Below are 19451 nucleotides of genomic sequence, written 5' to 3' on the forward strand. Positions count from 1 at the left end.
CAAAGAATCTCCAGGAGGGCCAGAAGACCAGGCTGAGAGGATGCGTAGCTGGGACCCATGCCCCAGGTCTCCCACAGGATAGTGGAGAGCCCCAGGGCTGTCCCTGGGCTCAGTTACCATGGATGGTTTGACTGAAGCAGGGCTTGAACCCTAGTGCTAAACCTCTGTCACAACTGGCCTGAAAAATAGGATTGATCCATCTCTACCTTCACCAACATGGATTCTGAGGCACCTGCTTCCTGAGCCACCAGCTTGCCATGCAAAGACTGGTGCGGGGGCACCATTTTGGAGGAGGCCAGGTCACATGACGGGGTCAGCTGCAAAGGCATCTGAGAAGTGTGTTGTGGCTTCTGCCTTAGAGCAGAAGGCCTCTGCCTTGGAGGAAGCATGTTCAAAGGGACAAGCGTCCTTACAAAAGCAATTGTGTGACTTTGAACTTGTGCTTATTCCATCAGTGGACCACATCTTTCATGGTGGTAGTTTAGTTGCTAAGTTGTGTCCAACTCTTGTGACCCCATGAACTGTAGACCGCCAGGCTCCTCTGTCCTTGGAATTCTCCAGTCAAGAATACTGGAGTGGGTTTTCAAGAATACTGGAGTGGGTTGCCATTTCCCTCTCCAAGGGATCTTTCCAACTCAGGAATTGAACATGGATGTCCTGCACTGCAGGCAGATTCTTTACCAACTGAGCTATGAGGGAAGCATCTCCCATACTGCACTGGTAATAAGTAGATTTTAAATACATTTTGTAATAATTTTATAAACCTTGTGATGATACTGTGCTGTATTTTTTTGTTTAAAACAAATATTGAAAATGTACCACAAGTTTTAAAATCTTCTTATGATGGGGTTACAGATATACCAGTTTACTCAAAAAGAGGCAGTGATTCCAGCCTCTCAGAGGTTGCCTCAATATCAAACTGGGCAAGCTCTTGCTGCTGCTGCTGCTAAGTTGCTTCAGTCGTGTCTGACTCTGTGCAACCCCATAGACGGCAGCCCACCAAGCTCCCCCATCCCTGGGATTCTCAAGGCAAGAACACTGGAGTGGGTTGGGCAAGCTCTTACACAGCTGTATTTCAGCCTTGTTATCCAGGACATGGATACTTATCTATGGACTTGATCATGTTGACAATGTTGGTATTGCCAAGTATTGTTAGGTATTGATAAACAAATGTTTCACATAACTGGATACAATACAACTAAGAATGATAATTGTAACAATGTTTACTTATTTATTACTAATGAGCTGGTACAGTTCAGAAATGTTAAGTGCACAACAGAACTGTAGGACTGGATGTTTACATTCCATTTAAGTCAGCATTCTATTTCCAAAACATACAAAACATAGTAACTGATTTAGATAATGCTAAACCACAGAGGAAAATGCCAAGTTTCACCCTGGGTCATCAGGGTTAGCTTCTAGAGGGACCAGTATTCTTTTTTCTTTCCTTTCCTTTTCTTTCCTTTCCTTTTGTTTCTTTTCATTTCATTTCTCTTCTTTTCTTTTTCAGCTTTTTTGAGATATAACTGACATGGGACCAGGATTTTTGAGCAGAATCTAGTTAGTGGAAGGTAAAAGAAGTTGGCATGGCAGGGGCAGGGAGAGGGCAGATGTGAGCAGTGAGAAGGGCACCCAGGGAAAGAGAAGATTCAGAAGTGTGAAAGCACAGAAGGAACTGGAGACTCGCAGCTCAGCGGGAAGGAAAAGTGGGGTGAGGAATGACACCCTGTCAGACACCTTCCAATGTGAGAGTGGAAGCACAGAGTTTTGCTGCTGGTGATAATGCCAAGAATTTACATTTTGTGTTAATTGGACCTCATTTACATAATGCCTTATAGAGCATCACTTAGATGTTGCCTAATTGCCCTCTTTCTCTTGCTAACCCCAACACCGAGAAAGTCAAAACCATGACCTTTATTTTGGCTGAGGCAGAGAAATCTGATTTGATATTTTGCTGCCACAGATCTTTTGCTTTCATATTTACTTGTTTTTTGCATATTTGTTTTTCCTAGGCCACACAAGCACTTTGCCTTGTATATTTCCTTTGCATTTGTCCACATGCATATGTGTTCACCCATGCTTTCTGGGAAGTTAGGAAAACCCAACTTTTTCCATTTAAATTATATAATTTAAATGATAATTATATAATTATCATTTTCTTTTCTTTCCCAGTGTATTCTTAATTCTAGTCTTTCATTGATATGCCATATTCCACTGAGTAATCATTGGAAAATTGTTATGCTTCAGTTTTTCAATAGTTTAGATATTGTAATGGCAATTTTTGTGTATAGAACTTATTTCTTCTGTTGGATTATTTTCCTAACAGCATCTGTAACTCTTAACTTTCTGCTTAGAGAAAAAAAGTTTTATAACTTAGGGTTTTCTCTTTCTTGCCTCCCAATCTTGTATGTAAATAACCATTTCAGTATGAATTACTATGCATTTTATTTTCTCTATACAGCAGCCTTACTAATGCATCAGTCTAGACATGCTTATGTAACATACTACAATATAAGCCCAAGAGCTTCTGCCATCAGCGTAACTGTGAAAAGCAGGAACCCAGTACCAGACTATGGCTCTATCAGAGAGACTGTGATGGTCATAAAAAAGTCACTGTAGCCTGAAGGTCTAAATCTCCTTTATATTGTTTCCTAGATTTATTTTCTTTAAGTCTGTGTCTTTTATCACCAACTCATAACTTATTCATAACTCATTCTATATCTACTAACCCTTTAACTATTTTGTTCATTTCCTTACGTTAATGACATCACTTGCTATTTGACCAGTACTCTTCCCCGCTCCTTAGTGTTTGAAATTATTGTTGTTGTATTTGTACCCACCTGCCAATCATTAGTGATCTTTTAATATTTCTCTATATGAGTAAGTTGATTCCTAAGGATACTGAAAGCTGTTTTTTGGCGGTATACACTGGCCATATGACCCAGCAATGCCAATCATGGGAACATATAGTAGAGAAGAGTTCACAACAAATATGTACATGAATCTTTATAACATCTGTATTCATAATCATCAAAAGTTGGAAACAACCAAAATGACCTTCAGAAGGTGAATGGACAAACACTCGGTAGTGCATCTGTACAATGGAATGCGTGCATGCATGTGTGCATGCTAAGTTGCTTCAGTCGTGTCTGACTCTTTGCTACCCTATGGACCATAGTCTGCCAGGCTCCTCTGTCCATGGGATTCTCCAGGCAAGAATACTGGAGTGCGTTGCCATGCCCTCTTCCAGGGAATCTTCCTGACCCAGGGATCAAACCCACATTTCTTCAGTCTCCTGCATTCGGAGGGGTTTCTTTACCACTAGTGCCACCTGGGAAGCCCATGCAAAGGAATACTGCATAGCAATTAAAAAGAAATGAACTCCTGATTCACGCAACAACTTGGGTAAATCTCAAAATAGTTATGCCAAATGAAAGAAGTCAGATTCAAAAGGTTACCTACTCAATGATTCCATTTATATGCCATTCTTGAAAAGAGACAGCTACAGTAACAGAGAATAGATCAGGGTTTTCCAAGAGTTATGGGGGAGGGGAAGTTGTGACTACACAGGAATGGTGTGAGTTATGGGAGGTGATGGGACTGTTTTGTGTCCAGAGTGTTGTGAGGATAAAACTTCTATCCAGGTGTCAAAATTCACAGAACTACCACTAAAAAAGTAAATTTATTGTAGTTAATTTTAAAAATATAAAAAGGTTGCAGTTTCATCAAAGTAGTCATAGGTCTTTTGACAAGTTATATAATCTCTCTAAATCTCAATTTATTTACTTGTCAAGTGTAGAAAATACTCTATCTTGAAGCAGTGCTATAAAGATGAAATAGGATGTCATAAAGTATCCACCTGGCATAAGGAAGCTCCTCTTTTTCTTTTCCATGCTGATATTTCTCATTGGGAGCACATTCTTTTTGGGGGTTATTATCATCTGGGCTTTTTAAAGAGTTATTTGGCTTTTGGGGAACAGACTGGAGCTAGTGAGGGTTTCAAGCAGAAATGTGACCTGATCTGATACTCAATAAAAAAAAAATCATTTGAGCAGCTTTGTGGGGAGTGGTGAGGAGTGCAGAAGGGTAAGAGTTGAAACATGGAGGGAGCTCTCTGGTGGCCTAGTGGTTAGGATTTGGTGGTTTCGCTGCAGATGCCCTGGATTCTATCCCTGGTCAGGGAACCATCCCACATGCAGCATGCTGCTGCTGCTAAGTCGCTTCAGTCATATCTGACTCTGTGCGACCCCATAGATGGCAGCCCATCAGGCTCCCCGTCCCTGGGATTCTCCAGGCAAGAACACTGGAGTGGGTTGCCATTTCCTTCTCCAGACATGCAGCATAGTACAGACAAAATGCTAAAAAAAAAATAGAGTGGAAACATGAAGAGGGGTTGAGGTTGTCCAGATGAGAGATGGTCGTGGTGTCACTGACATGACTCAGTGGGACAACAGAGTGGGAGAGAAGTGGGCAGGTTTGAGATTTTTGGGGGAAGAGGTGGAATCAATAGGCTTGATGATGGTTAAGGACTGAGGAAACATGGTTGGAGGTAGTGTTTATTGAGATGAGAAATTCAAGACAGGAGCAAATTCAAGTGTGTGGACTGTAGTCATCATGGAAAATCAAGAATTTGTTTGGATGTGTTAAGGAGTAGAAACCCAACAAGTAGTTGGGTACGGGGTTCTGGAACCCAAGACCAGGCCAGTGTTGTCCCATTCATTTCCACTGGAGGTGGCTCTGTGAAGCTTCCCAGCTCTCACCCTCCAGATTAGGACTGCAGGGGAGCTGTAAACTGCTATTCCTTCGACCTAACCTTGGGATTTTTTTAAACGAATCACTTCTTTAATCCATTCCTGAGAGCAAGCACTTGTAGAAACTTCAGGTTATGCTTGTATGGTCCACTGCTGCCAGATTTTCTTTTTCATTTTCCATTTAATGTGATTTAGGGAAAGGAGACACCCAGCATTTCCAAATATCCAGCCTGGAAGTCATATTGTATATGATTGAGAAGTATTAATAAACTGCTGAGACAGCTGATGAATATGCAAACACGTGACAAAATATGCTAAGGGATTATATATGTTAACATATTTTGTTATTTATATTGTGCTCAAATTTCCAGTTTTGCCACAGACAAGGGAAAGAAATTCAAGATATGATTTTCCTTGAAAGCTACCCATTAACTATTGCCTCTGGGAATGGAATGGAATTTGGGGAGAGGTATTGAGGAAGCCTCAACTGTGTCTGCAAAAAGTTAAAATTCTGTAGAGTTGGGTATTGGGTCAGCATGTTCATCAGACTCATCTATTTGAAATATTTTATAATTAGTATTTTGTTCTTTAAACATATACATAAAAATAACTTAAAATCATAAACATGAGAGACAATGCCCTTCTTCCACCCACTCCACCTCTTTAATCACCATAAAGAGTGATCTACTGGGTTTTTCTCTCAGAAAATGTAATTACTTTGTAATGAAATATTAATGCTATGCTCTATTCTTAAAGTCACTTGTTCCAGTAATAAAGCTATGGCTTAATAGAGTTGCTAAATTTTCTTCTAAGCCATTCTTTTAATATTTCATACTTGTCAAGTGAGCCAGGCATGATCAGGAGAATCTTTGTTTTTACATCAGGACCATTTCGGCAAAAACTCATCATCAGGCTGTCAACTTCAACATCTTCGAGGGCATGGTTTGCCATGGGGTGCCCGTGGTGACTATTTCAAGAGGCAAAGTGGTATACGAAGCTGGAGTTTTCAGTGTCTCTGCAGGAGATGGGAAGTTTATTCCTCGTAAACCGTTTGCTGAATATATTTACAAACGGATCAAGCAACGAGACCAGGTGAGTTTGGGCCTGCAGAGGCTGTTACCACGGGCTGGACTGTCACATGCTCCTGGATGTTGGTGCTGGTATTAATCACATACAGTGGGGTAACATATTCCTGGGATGTCAGAAAAAGTTAAGGATAAATAGAGCTTTCAAAGAAAAAATCATTACTGGATGGATGCATTTTCCTTTGCAGATTAGTGCCTATTCAGGGTTTCCTAATGGACCAAGTCGGGTTTTCCTAGACAAATTCAGGGCCGCTATGGGCCTTTTGGCAATTGCTGTTAGTCAGGCTCGTCTCACAAGTAGCCATCCAGAAAGATAAAAGTGCCACCGTTTTACACCTGAGAGAAAAATGGGAGGGAAAGTGGGAAAGACTGCGGAGAGCCATCAGACTGCAACTCAAGCCCAGCCCCAAGGAATGAGAGAGGGAGAAAAAATAGCGTGAGAAGCATCCTAGAATACCATCTCATGCAGACTAACCAAGATTGAGCAACCTACAGACAGCCCGTGAGCCCGTTCCTATGTCCAGCTACGTGGCGTGCTGTCATTGGCTGGGAGCAGCAGTGGGAGGCGTGGCCTCCCCTACGAACAAAAATGAATGAAGTTCAAGCTCAACAACTGCCCCTTGAGAAACTACGTTCCCTGTAGTTGAAGGTCTGCAAGGTGCATCCTGGCTTCCCTGATAGCTCAGTTGGTAAAGAATCAGGCTGCAATGCAGGAGACCCCCGTTCGATTTCTGGGTCAGGAAGATCTGCTGGAGAGGGGATAGGCTACTAACTCCGGTATTCTTGGGCTTCCCTTGTGGCTAAGCTGGTAAAAAATCCACCCGCAATGTGGGAGACCTGGGTTCGATCCCTGGGTTGGGAAGATCCCCTGGCGAAGGTAAAGGCTACCCACCCCAGTATTCTGGCCTGGAGAATTCCATGGACTGTATAATCCATGGGGTCACAAAGAGTCGCACACGACTGAGCGACTTTCACTTTCACGTTCAAGGTGCATTCACGGCAGGGTTTGGGGTCAAGTAAATATGAATTCTACCTTGACTTCACATTTCCTCGCTGTGTGGCCAAGCTTCTCTGTTGTCCCTGGGCTGCTTCCTCATCTCGAAAACGAGGATAGTGTTTTCTCCCCAGGAGACTGTAAGAGTCAAGTGAGATTTTAAAATATAAGGCACTAGTGGGAGGTCTATAAATATCAGTTCTGTCTGTTTTCCTCCTTTGATGACTGAATTTATAATAAAGTCTTTGTAATAATCCTGTTGTTATAAGAGAGGTATTAAAAGGTATGTTCTTTTACTATGTCTTGCATTTTCACGTCTGTTTATTTAGGTCATGCAGTGTTTTCAACAATTTTAAAAATTCATTTCACTAAAGACACTAACATATCAAAAATTTCAGATTAAAATCATCTAAATGGCTGGTTTGGAAGTGATGGAAGGCAACCAGTGCCCTCAATCTCACGGGGTAAGAATAGGCTAGAGCAGGGTGACGGAGCCCTGCAGAGGCAGCCTTTATGACTTTCATCTGCAGGCTTCACTCATTAATGTTCCCAGCCTGACCACATAACCATTACAGTTTATAACCCTTGGATTAGTTCTAAGGCTTCCTTGTCTTTTTACATTTTAAAATATATTTCTCTTTTTCCAAAGTTCTCTAGCTGTTTTCTGATTCATTTCGTTTGGATCTTGTAGTCTCTTTGATTTCTTCCCTAATGTCTTGTGAAATGTTTTTGCTTGTGGATTCTCAGACTTTGTTATAAATAAGATTCATCCTTTCTTCTCCTTTTTTAAAAATCACTTCCTAAAGCTTTGATTTAGTAAACAAGTACTCTGGAATGCTGTAAATTCTCAGAATGTTACAATTCTTCATCTACTGTATTCCAGTCAAAATATTTAAGGTTGCCATTTATTTTGTTAATTTGTAAATGTTGACACTGACAGGTGACAGGTAGGTAGAAACTATAAGGTTTCCATGTATTTCTAAATATCATATGGTAAATTACAGCAATACTAACATTTACTGAGCTCTTACTGAGGCAAAGCACAGTGCTAGGGGATCTTGTCACTGTAACAACCCTGTGAGTGAGGGAGTATTTATTATTTTCCCCACTTTAAATATTAGGAAACTGAAGCTTCAGGAAATAAAGTTCGTAATGTCATACAGGTCATATATGGCGGGACCAAAACATAAACTCTGGTTGTCTGACTCCAAAAGCTATGTGCTTAAGCAATAAACCACATACTGTAAAACATAAAGGTTGACTTAAGTGAGTTAAGTAAGTAAGTGTTAGTCGCTCAGTCATGCCCGACTTTCTGCGACCCCATGGACTGTAGCCCATCAGGCTCCTCTGTCCTTGAGATTTTCCAGGCAAGGATACTGGTGTGGGTTGCCATTTCCTTCTCCAGGGGATCTTCCCAACCCAGGGATCAAACCCGGGTCTCCTGCACTGCAGGCAGATTCTTTACGTACTGAGCTACAAGGGAAGCCGTTAAAGTGAGTTCAGTTCAGTTCAGTTCAGTCGCTCAGTCGTGTCTGACTCTGCGACCCCATGAATGGCAGCACGCCAGGCCTCCCTGTCCATCACCAACTCCCGGAGTTCACTCAAACTCATGTCCATCGAGTCAGTGATGCCATCCAACCATCTCATCCTCTGTTGTCCCCTTCTCCTCCTGCCCCCAATCCCTCCCAGCATCAGAGTCTTTTCCAATGAGTCAAGTCTTCACATGAGGTGGCCAAAGTTAATGGGAGGTAAATTATTCTGTACTAGGTTTGGGAAAAAATAATTAGAGACATTGAGGGAAGCTAGTCCATTCATGACACTTGTAGAAGTAATACAAGGAATAAACAGAAAGACGTAGACTTAGAAGTGGTAGATCCAACACAAAAAGTGAAAGGCTTAGTCTCTCAGTCACGTTGGACTCTTTGCGACCCCATGGACTGTAGCCTGCCAGGCTCCTCTGTCCATGGAATTTTCCAGGCAAGAATACTAGAGTGGGTAGCCATTCCCCTCTCCAGGGCATCTTCCCAACCCAGGGATCAAACCCAGGTCTCCTATATTGCAAGTGGATTCTTTACCGTCTGAGCCACATTTGGTGGTAAGTTACGTAACACTGTAATACAGGGTGAAGCAGCTCCTGGCTGTCAGTACCTGCTGCTCACCAGCAAGGATTCTAGACTAACTGAGAACACCTCATATTAGTCTCTCCCTGTCATGTCGGACTCTTTGTGACCCCATGGACTGTAGTTCACCAGGCTCCTCTGTCTGTGGAATGTTCCAGGCAAGAATATTGGAGTGGGTTGCCATTTCCTTCTCCAGGGAATCTTCCTGACCCAGAGATTGAACCCAGGTTTCCTGATAGACTGTATTTAAAAGACTGACTTTGCCTAAGTCTTCCTCCTGTTGGGAAAATGTTTGAGGCAGCCAAGATCACCACATGATTGGCTTTATCAGTTCTCTATTTCAATTGTTGGGTGTTTTGTTGGCAAAATTAATGTCAGCGTCATTTTATTCAGAGTTCACTATCAGTTTTGTGAGTTAGTTTCTTAATATTTTCTTCTGATCTAAACTTTGAAGGTATTTTAGTCCATGATTGCTTTTACAATAAGTAATAGTTGTCATTATAATATTTTGTTCTGAGTACTTATGATCTGTCAGGCACTGTACTTGGTGTAATTAATAGTTTTTATTTTACTTAATCTGCACAGCAAGCCATGTGAGAGAGTATCATCCCTGTTTTACAGAGTAGAAAACTGACTCTTAGCAAAATTAGGTAAAATTTCCCTGGGCTAAGCAGTGAGGAATCATAAGAGCCAGGGTTTGTGGTAATGCCTTCCAGATTCTCACTATACCATGGGATTTCAATAGAACAAGAAAAAACATAATTGTGAAACCCAAATCATGGGGAATCCATTATTTTTAAAAGTGTTAATGTGGAGAAAGTATCAAATAAAGTGGAGAAAAAGAGGTTTGAAGATTGTGTGGAGATGTTTCAGATCTTTTTTAAAAATCTCCATTAGGCAAAGATAATTTTATAGAAGAAACATCATACTGAAGGTAAGAAAAAGAGCCGTTAAGAATCCTAGATTTTATATTCACATGAGATAATGAGAGCTCTTCCCTTGGTTTTCATTTAAAATGTTCAGACTTCTTTGTGAGTGAGGATAAGAGTTTGAAGGCAAACAGGAAGTGCGCACACCACTTCTCCTGCTCACCTGTTATCCTTCCCAAGAACATGAATCACTCGCCACTCTGGACCCCAAAGCACAGCTTGTAGAGAAATGCCAGGGTTTCTCAGTCCCAGAACTCAGCTGGTCTCCTGGCTAGAATGTTAGTTCTTTGAAGAACTTACTTTGTTTATGCCCAATACTTGCTATCTAGTAGGTGTGTGATAAATAGACGAATTGCAAATGGAAGGAACAAGGACTATAGTTTCAGAGGCTATGGACAGGAATTTAGACTAATTTGCACAGAAGATTGTCTGTGCCTTGTCCCAAGCAGTGGGGTTATCTGTAAACGTGATTCCTATCGATGATTTTATGACTTAATAAAAAACTTAGTATCACGCTGTGCAGCTGTCACTGTTAACAGATATTCTGAGGAAGTCCAAAGGAGAGAAATGACATTTTAATGTAGTTTGACAGCTTCAGGAAATTGTTACTTTAACATTTAAACAGTGGATCCTTAAGGGAAAAAAATTAGATCAGGAGATGAAATATCAAATTTGATTTGATAAACATAATAATAAAATATATATTTCAATTCAATATATAAAGTCACATATGGAAGAGTACTGGGGGATTCAGGAAAACAAAAATAAAAAAGGAAGAAAAAAAGTACATCGTTCCCTGGTATCTGTAGGGGTTTTGTTCTCAGAATCGGCAGATACCAAAATCCACAGATGTTCTAGTCCCTTCTACTGTTGTCCCTTTCTATCTGTGCATTCAACCAATGATGCATATGGAGACCGCTGTAACAGCAACTGAGATGTTCAAGAACATTTTGAAAGAACAAAATCAATTTACATGTGATTCATTCTTCACCCCCCCCTCAAAAGCTAGCTCTGTAGACTCAAATGGTTTATTATTTCTAGACTTTTTGTGTGTTTAGAGTGTTACATTTTTTTACCAAAACTTGGAAGTATAGACATTCTTCTGATCATCCCCTTTTCTCTTTTCTCAGTAGTAAGCAACCCAATCTCTTTTGTAAAATAAGAGTCATGTTGCATTTTCTGAAGAAGCAGGAATAGCTGCATGGAGTCATGCATGGTTTCAGAATACTGCTGCCCAAGCTTTTAAACTGGCTGTACCTTTGCATCTATACACATAATTTGCCATTTAGATACGATAAAATTGAGTGAATGGCTGATCTAATCTTTGAAATGGGTGTCCTCCATTTCTTAAATGAAAGTTTTTCAATGTCTTTCTCAATGTGGTAGCTCAAGGAAAATATTAGTAATTGAAGTCATCATCAACTGCCATATAATTCTAATTTTCCCAGATGAATGGCTAGTAATGAATAAAGTAAGTAGATCTCTTCTTACTTACACTTACAAAAGGTGAGCTGTATATTGGAGCCACATGTATGTATCCCATCCCCGCTCCTCATTCAGTGATGTTAGTTTGGTAGCTTGAAATCAGCCATGGTGGGAGCATTTACAGGACAGAAAGAGGCATGTGCATTAAGTCAGGGCTTTAGGAGTGACAAGAGAAAGGGAAGGTGGGTTGTCAACATTTACCAGCACATCACTGTATACAGCGACTTTCTAAATGCTTTTTTTTCATATTTCATCTAACCATTCAACACTCAGTAAATATTTGCTGAAAACCAATTCGGTGTTCATGTTGTTCTGGAGAAATAGCTCACAGAGTATTTTGAACATTAAATAGAAACATTTGGTGGATTATAAAGCATTATCAAAATGCAAATTTTCATTGTTATAGATCACCTCTATTGAGTCTAGTGATTCACCATCCCTTGGCAAGCTCAGTTCCATAAGGACCTCTGAGAGCCTCGGCATTCACAAGGTACTGAGTACCTATCTAAATTCACCAGCCAGGCGTGGATTTTATCCTCAGTCACTGTTCCAAAGGAACAAAGGAACTGCTTGGTGTTAGGTCAGCGTCTGCTTTTGGTATTTGAAATTTCTGTTGTCTTTATTACTATTTTAATATCTTAGCCTCCATGATCAGCATTGTCTTAGGAACTCCATGGAATTCAAGATTCTTTTCTATGGTCTTGCTCGTCAGAAAATCTAGCATCTTAGCATTCCACTCTCTGCAGACAATACAGTTAAATTTTCTATCAACTTTAAGTTTCCTCTTTTCCCTGATCAGCTAACCAAAATGCAGTTATGCAGGTATAATGATTACAATTAATATTTATTCTAGCACTGCATATTGTGATATAATTCTTTTCTGTATTTCTATTAACTCATCATAGTAACAATCATCATCAAATACTGTGAACCCAAACTGAACTCTCATCTATGTGAGTAAACCACCAGCACCCTGCTGGGTGAGGTGCCATCTGTGTTTCCTGTATTACTTAGGATAGCCTTTCACACTGTTTTACTATCAAGCCCTTCTATTTGGTTGTGAACACATCAAGACAGGAAGAACTGCTGGCCTGGGCTGATCATCTAATTTTGACCAGCCTGTACTAGGGGGGAAAGATGCCACCACCCAGGTCAGTCTCCCAAAGGTGTACGTTCAGAACCCTAATCTCTTGAGGTGCTCCTTGAGAAAGCTGTCAAATGATCGTAGATAATGCTACCCTCAAGTGATTCTATCACCCGATATCATCTACAAAGTTCTAAAAAAAAGTCCTGCAGTCAAGAAATCTTTCACTTAACAAATGTTTATTAAGCCCCAGGCGTTATTTCATCTTCCATCTGCTGGGGATACAGGTGCAACTGAGATAGTAGTTCCTGGGCTCAAAGAACTGTAATCCAACTTGAGTTTCAGCTATAGTTTGTTGCTGCTTAAGTTCTCATTCTGTTTGAGATGCTAGTTACGCCTCCCTGTGAGGAGGTCATTAGCCATTTGGATAAAGGAGTCTGGGATTTGGGACAGATTGGGGCTGGACATAAGATTCAGAAATCCTGGCATACATAAGATTTAAAACCACAAGTCTGAGGCCACCAGAGAAGAAAGCGACCTTGAGAAAGAGCTCTGGGGCTGTCAACCTTCAGAAGTTGAGGAGAGGAGGGTAAGAGCCAGCAAGAGAGCTGAAGAAAGCTGACGGGTGAGGCTGGAAGAAAGCCAAGAGAACACAAGAAGAGAAGAGAAGAGACCTACTTCCTTTATTCAACCCAGAAGCCTCTGATGCTTCATCCTGGCCTTTCTGTGAGCTTTATGCTGCATTAACATCCTCTAAGTAATAGGTGTGCCCTTAGTTGGGAGACTTGGGATGGAGTCCCTGTCATCACTGTACTCATCCTGGATACCTGGGAAAGAAACCTGCTTGATTTTGATTCCCACTCCTAGGACAGCCTCTGAAATTATGCCAGATGCTGGTGCCCCTAGGACAGTCTCCAGGACACCCCTAGGACAGCCTCTGAGGGCATGCCAGATGCCAGTGCCCATGTCCAGGCTGAGATGGAGATTTGCCGTTTGTCACCAGAGATAAGCCACATGACTGCTTTTCCTGAGAGCTGCAGTGTCAGTCTACTTAGAAAACAAATGGACAACTGAACTCTGGAATAACGCGGGGGCAGCTTCACATTCTGCAGCACCAGCACCGTCACCTTTCCATTTCATCACAGTGAACATCACTGAGGTTCTAAAGTGTACACAGAGTACAGTGCCCCGGGCGATAAACAGTACAAAGATGAACAAGACCTGGGTCTAGCATTAAAAGAGATTATGTAACCATGTCCGAGGATAAGAAAAGATGAAAAGGTTGAAAGGACTTCAAGGCTTGAGATCAGAACTTGTCTTTGATTCCTGTCCACTTGTCTATAAAGGGAAAGGCTGTGAAGTGTGGGGTGGCAGAAAACTCCCCAAAGAGGGTCAGTCTGTGCCCAAGGTGCCCGTTGGCCATGGCCATTCTGGTGGGAAACTGGTCCCTGCCCATCCTGAGCCTCAACGGCAGATGCAGAGGGAAGCTATGTGCAAATGACACCTGGCCAGTCGGGTCAGAGCTGTTGGATGGTCACTGTGATCAGAGTGACCACCCAGGCTGAGAGGGGCCTCGTGGCATTGCTAGTACAGTGACTGAGCAGCTGGAAAACGGTCTTAAGACAAGTGCAAAGGGCAAGTGCAACCTGGGGAGCAGCTCAATGGTGAAGCAGAACAAAAGAAGATGAGGGAAACTGAGTCAGCCCTGGCCAGGACAACAGATGCAAAGAAGAGAGAAGTTCAGATGAGGGATCTCTTCCCACCAACACCCTCCACCCTCGGTAGGGACTTGTCAACTATTTACTGAGAACTCATTATGGAGAAACAGAGCAATACACTGTCCCTGAGTCTGCCGGAGGAGGCAGACTATTACACAAAAACAGAAAGTGGTAGGCAAGATACTCTGATGTGGCAGGGAGAGTTAAAGCTTCCTGGGCTGACGATTGTCTGGGCTGAGTTACTGAAGGGCCATTGCAGATATTTAGGTAAAAAAGAGGGTGGGCATGCCACAGTGGGAGAAGACATGTTCCTGGCAGAAAGATGTTAGGAAGGATGCTGATTCACCTGGTTTGAGTCATCCCTGAGCCTGCAGTTAGGTCCAGGGAAAGGATCTTTCAAGGGACCAGCCAGCTTGTGGAACAAGCCCTCTCCTGAATGAGGATGGTAGGGCCCAGGCTTGACAGCCCCATTTAAATCACCAGTGTGTCCCTAAGGAGTCCAGGAGAGACCAAAAAGTACAGATGAAAACCACAGACAGAAAGGTTTCAAAGGAACTGTTGTGGGAACAGGGAGGTGGGAGGGGGAGCTGATGAGGAATACACAGCACAAAGGCAGGTGACACGGATTATCTGCCCACCGATGTCATTTTCTTCAAGGGCTGTGAAAAAGCTGATGATTGAACTGAAATATGCCACGGGTTTTGCCAAGTGCGAATAACGACTAGAAAAGAGAAAGACGTGAGACTTTAGATTGTCGGTAAGAGAAAGGTTGAAGGAAGGTGGAAACAAATCCTGGTTTGCTTGGATGGTCCTGGATTATGCCTGTTCATTATGTTTAGTACCCTTTACGCGCTCAGAATGTCCCAGTTTAGATGGTAAATTTATGGTCACTTTAGTTTCAAGTGTGCTTCCCCAGTGACTAAGGGGTAAAGAACCTGCCTGCAATGCAGGAGACACAGGACTCTCAAATTCAATCCCTGGGTCAGGAAGATCCCCTGGAGAAGGAAATGGCAGCCCACTCCAGTACTCTTGCCTGGAAAATCCCATGCAGAGAGGAGCCAAGGGTCGGACAGGAGTGAGCACACGCATGTTGCAGGTTGTGCTGCATGTCTTAGGTTTTTATACATACTGCTGGGCTTGGAAAGTCAACCAGGAGAAGGAAAAACCTGGAGACTTAAGACCTGAAAGGGAGATTGTGATCAGAGAGTGGGGAATTACGTGAGTGTAAAGTTTCAGGTGTTGATGGGCTCCAAGTAACCACGATGTCCAGGGGCTGGGTGGCAGCCATGAGAGGTTGATGTTTCATTTCTCCATGTCGATGTTCAAGGTGATGACAGGATCCAGGGTGAAGGAAGGGACTTAGCTGACGGTGAGCCGAAATGGAGGTTCAGCAAAGCATCCCATCGGACACAGGAAATGGACAGAGGCATGGACTTGTGTGCAGAGGGCAGGGGTCTTCCTATTCACTGAGTGATCAGCTTGCTTCAAATTCTGCAGCAGTAGGGATGGTCTCCATCTTGTTCTCTGCTTTATCCTCTGTGCCTGGGGCTCGTGTGTGCTCAATAAATATCTACTGAATGAATGAAGAAAAAGCTTTGTATCTGGGAAATCTCATGTGCCTGGGATGTGGGTTTTATTCCCTCCATTTCATAGGTGAGTAAGTAGGCTCAGAGGGGCTTATTAACTTGCTAGTTTCCTGTAGCCAGTAAATGGCAAAGCTATTATTCAGACTTAGACCTGCCTTTCTCTAAAGCCCACACTGTTGATCACTATCAGATATTAGTTTTGATGGTAAAAATAAGACAAACGTACACACATACATACACACATACGTATTTATTTGTTAAGAGCTTATTATACACTTGGCATTATTCTAAATGCTTTATTTACATATATTTAATCCTCTCAACATGTAATTCTCATAACCAACTTATAAATTAAGTGCTGTTACCATCCTCAGTTTACAGCTGAAGCACAGTGTTAAGTAACGTGCCCAGGCAAGCTGGCTCCAGAGCCCATGCCCTTAATGATGGTGGTTTACAATTCACCTGACCTGTCAGGGAATTTGTTTCCACACTGATGAAGAATATAATTTACTTCTTATGAATCCCTTTGTTTAGATAGTCCTGATTTCAAAACTCTGGTCAAACACTGAAGTAACTCTGGCTGAATCCAGGGTCCTGCTACCCAGTTGGCCAGCAGAGAGGTGTAGATCCAGATGGGAAATTCTGTGGAAGGCCCGTTACAAGCAGAGACGATCAGGAAAATGAGGAAACGTACACACAGATTGCTAGAATCTGCAGCAAAATGCTGAAAGTCTTAAGACATGTACAACAAAGAACCCTGGGGACACAGACACCTGGGATTGAAGCCACGGGAAAAGATAGAATGTTTGATAAGCCTGTACGGTGGTTATAGAACCCAGCTTGGGAGGGTATGGTAGAGGTCCCAGAGAAAGTTGCGGTGGAAAGAATGGTGTTAGCAAGTGTTCCCTGGGCCTTTGTCTGATGCAGTTTAATCCCATCCAGAGAAAGTGGGGTGATACAGGTACCTGTGATCGCTGGGAATTTCTGTGAAAGGGTAAAGAGTACGAGGCACATGATAAATTCACTGCCTCGTTTTTGATCTCACAGTTCATTTAGATAGCAGAACTTAGCTTTGAATTCAAAAAGTCAATAAACCGCAAGAGAAAAATGAAATGCTCTCTTTCAGACTTGCACACCTACCCCCGTGAAGCGTGAACCCTATAAAGGAGAAGTCATCACATTGACATCCAGAGAAGACTCCACACATGGGACCAGGAAGCAGGCCCAGCCCTGAGCCACGTGCTGTGGGTAAGGGACGGTGGGCACAGCAAGGTTTCCTGCAGCACAACATATGACCTTGCTGCTGCTAAGTCACTTCAGTCGTGTCTAACTCTGTGTGACCCCATAGACGGCAGCCCATCAGGCTCCCCCGTCCCTGGGATTCTCTAGGCAAGAACACTGGAGTGGGTTGCCATTTCCTTCTCCAGTGCATGAAAGTGAAAAGTGAAAGTGAAGTCGCTCAGTCGTGTCCAACTCTTAGCGACCCCATGGACTGCAGCCTACCAGGCTCCTCCGTCCATGGGATTTTCCAGGCAAGAGTACTGGAGTGGGATGCCATTGCCTTCTCCAACATATGACCTTAGCCTATCTTTTTTTTCCTGAATGGTTGAAGAGTCCAAGATCAAGGTCAAAGACTTCCAAGTGACTTAAGATTCAAGGATAGTTTGGCCAAAGGACAGATTGAAAAAAGACCTCGACACAGAACACCTGGGTGAGCCTCCCAAGTTGAAGAAGGCCTTGAGCTAGCTGGAGATTTATTCTCTGAGGTGTTAGGGAACATTGTACAGAGGCTTGGAAAACCAGATATAAGCAAGAGGCTGGTAACACAGAGGGCCCTGCTGTTGAGGAAAGTTGCTACTACTTAATACCAAGAGTGCAAGTTTATAGTCAAAATGTATAAACTGATTAGGACTTTATCTGGAAGTAATGAATCTTCGTATTGTAAAGGCAACCATTTCTAGAAGCTAGAATGAGTGAAAAATGAATCGAATGTTGCTTTAGGTGTAATTTTTCAGGAAAATTATTTGATAGTATATGATAAGCTTTATTTCACACTTAGTTTTAGAATAATATTACAGATATGGTCATTAAAAAAAAACATTTGAGTGCTTCATCAGTTTTCTCTTTTTGCATTCAAATCTGTCCTCTTCAAGCACCTATGATCATCATATTTGTCAATTTTCTTTTTCTTGTTTTTTTTTTTTTAATTATTATTATTTTTTCAGTTGTTTTCTGGTCCTGCTCTGCCAGGTACCTATTTGGTTGGGCTTTGCTGTGATTTAAACATTTCTCTAACATCATTTCTATTGACTTCATGAAATCTACATGTTTTGTTTTGCAACTTCACTAGCCTCCATGTTTTTTTTTCTTTTTATTGTGTAATATATTTTCAGATTTGCAACATGTCACATCAGCAAAAGATTACAGAAGAGGTTGACATGATGGACAGGGAGAAATGTTTGTGTTAATTAGGGACACTGTCTGTCAAAGGATTCATTTTACATACAAATCCAGTTAGGCATTGCTGGTTTGCACATTATGCTAACCTGTGCTTCCTGGCATAAACCCTGAGACTGTGATGGGGTGCTGTGTACTCCCAGCCATGTTCTCTTTCATTTGAATGTTGTTAAGTCTTTAATAATGCTGTGCAGCCAACAGTTCCAGCTTTGTTGTCATTTCCTGATGATTGGAATTATTCTTCCAATCCAAGAAAATTGTGTTAAAAGTTCAGAGGAAGATTAGCAAGAGGAAGACATTCTGTTGAATGGCGTAACATGCTATTACCAGCATTTGTAGGAGCAAGATTGGTGTTTACTTTGATTATAACATTTCTTGGGGGTTAGGCTTCGGTTCTGCATCTCTTTGTGAGGGAGAATGTTACACTCATTTCCTTTTATTCTGTTCAAAGGTAAAATCAGAGAAAAGGATGCTGCTGTTCCCATCCCAGTTAAATGCTGTCAGCCCATGGAGAAGCAAGCCTTATTTCAACTCCCTAAGATCCTTTTGAAAAAATAATCTCTCTAGGCTTCTTTGATTTCCTTTCAGAAGCAATTGCTGTCTTTCTTACTGTGACTTTGTTGCTGTGTAAGATTGAAGATATAAATGAATGTTATTGTGAGATAAAAAGTCAGTGTGAAAATTCATTGACGATACTTTAAAATGTCATCTTTGCTTGTACCAGATTTCTTTCTTTGAATTTTTAAAAATCACTTTCCTGTTTAAAGTTTTATAATGACTACATTTATTTGAAAATAGCTAACTCTGTGATTTTACATTCTATTGTAATTCACAAGCATTTAGATCTTTAGTATAATTAATAAACATTTAGATCTTCATTTTATATCCTGTTATCCAGTCATGTGTATCTTCTTCTAACTAATGGGATTGGGAGTCTGGGAGGTTGGTTTTGATTCAAAAGCATAATTTCTTGAGAGACATCTGCTTCTAAACTCTTGGAAATCAGATCTCTCAGCAAACCCCATGTAATCAAATAGAATACTCAACCTTAGAATACCTCCAACGCAAATTATCCAATCACACCAATGAACACAGGATTTGAGGGCATTAAATGGAATCGGTGTGGCTGAAAGATGCTACAATGAAACCTTCCCTCCCCATGCTTCCTGGTCTATGCTGTGATCCTTCATGTATGCAGAGAAGCTGAGCTTATATTTCTTCCCCTGGGTAAATAGGCCAAGA

The 19451-nt window shown here is 41.7% G+C and overlaps 1 protein-coding gene across 1 annotated transcript in view; it reads left to right on the forward strand.

The window, feature by feature from the left end:
- DPYS (dihydropyrimidinase) overlaps positions 1-19082 on the forward strand; it is a 100627-nt gene extending 81545 nt beyond the window's left edge. The window contains exons 8-10 of the mRNA XM_055546883.1: positions 5636-5843; positions 16879-17000; positions 18661-19082. Coding sequence (XP_055402858.1) covers positions 5636-5843; positions 16879-16986 — 316 coding nt within the window. The 3' untranslated portion in view covers positions 16987-17000; positions 18661-19082. The remainder of the gene's footprint in view (positions 1-5635; positions 5844-16878; positions 17001-18660) is intronic.
- The last annotated feature ends 369 nt before the right edge of the window (positions 19083-19451 follow it).

Source organism: Bubalus kerabau, chromosome 14 (assembly GCF_029407905.1).
Source record: "Bubalus kerabau isolate K-KA32 ecotype Philippines breed swamp buffalo chromosome 14, PCC_UOA_SB_1v2, whole genome shotgun sequence".
Lineage (NCBI taxonomy): Eukaryota > Metazoa > Chordata > Mammalia > Artiodactyla > Bovidae > Bubalus > Bubalus kerabau.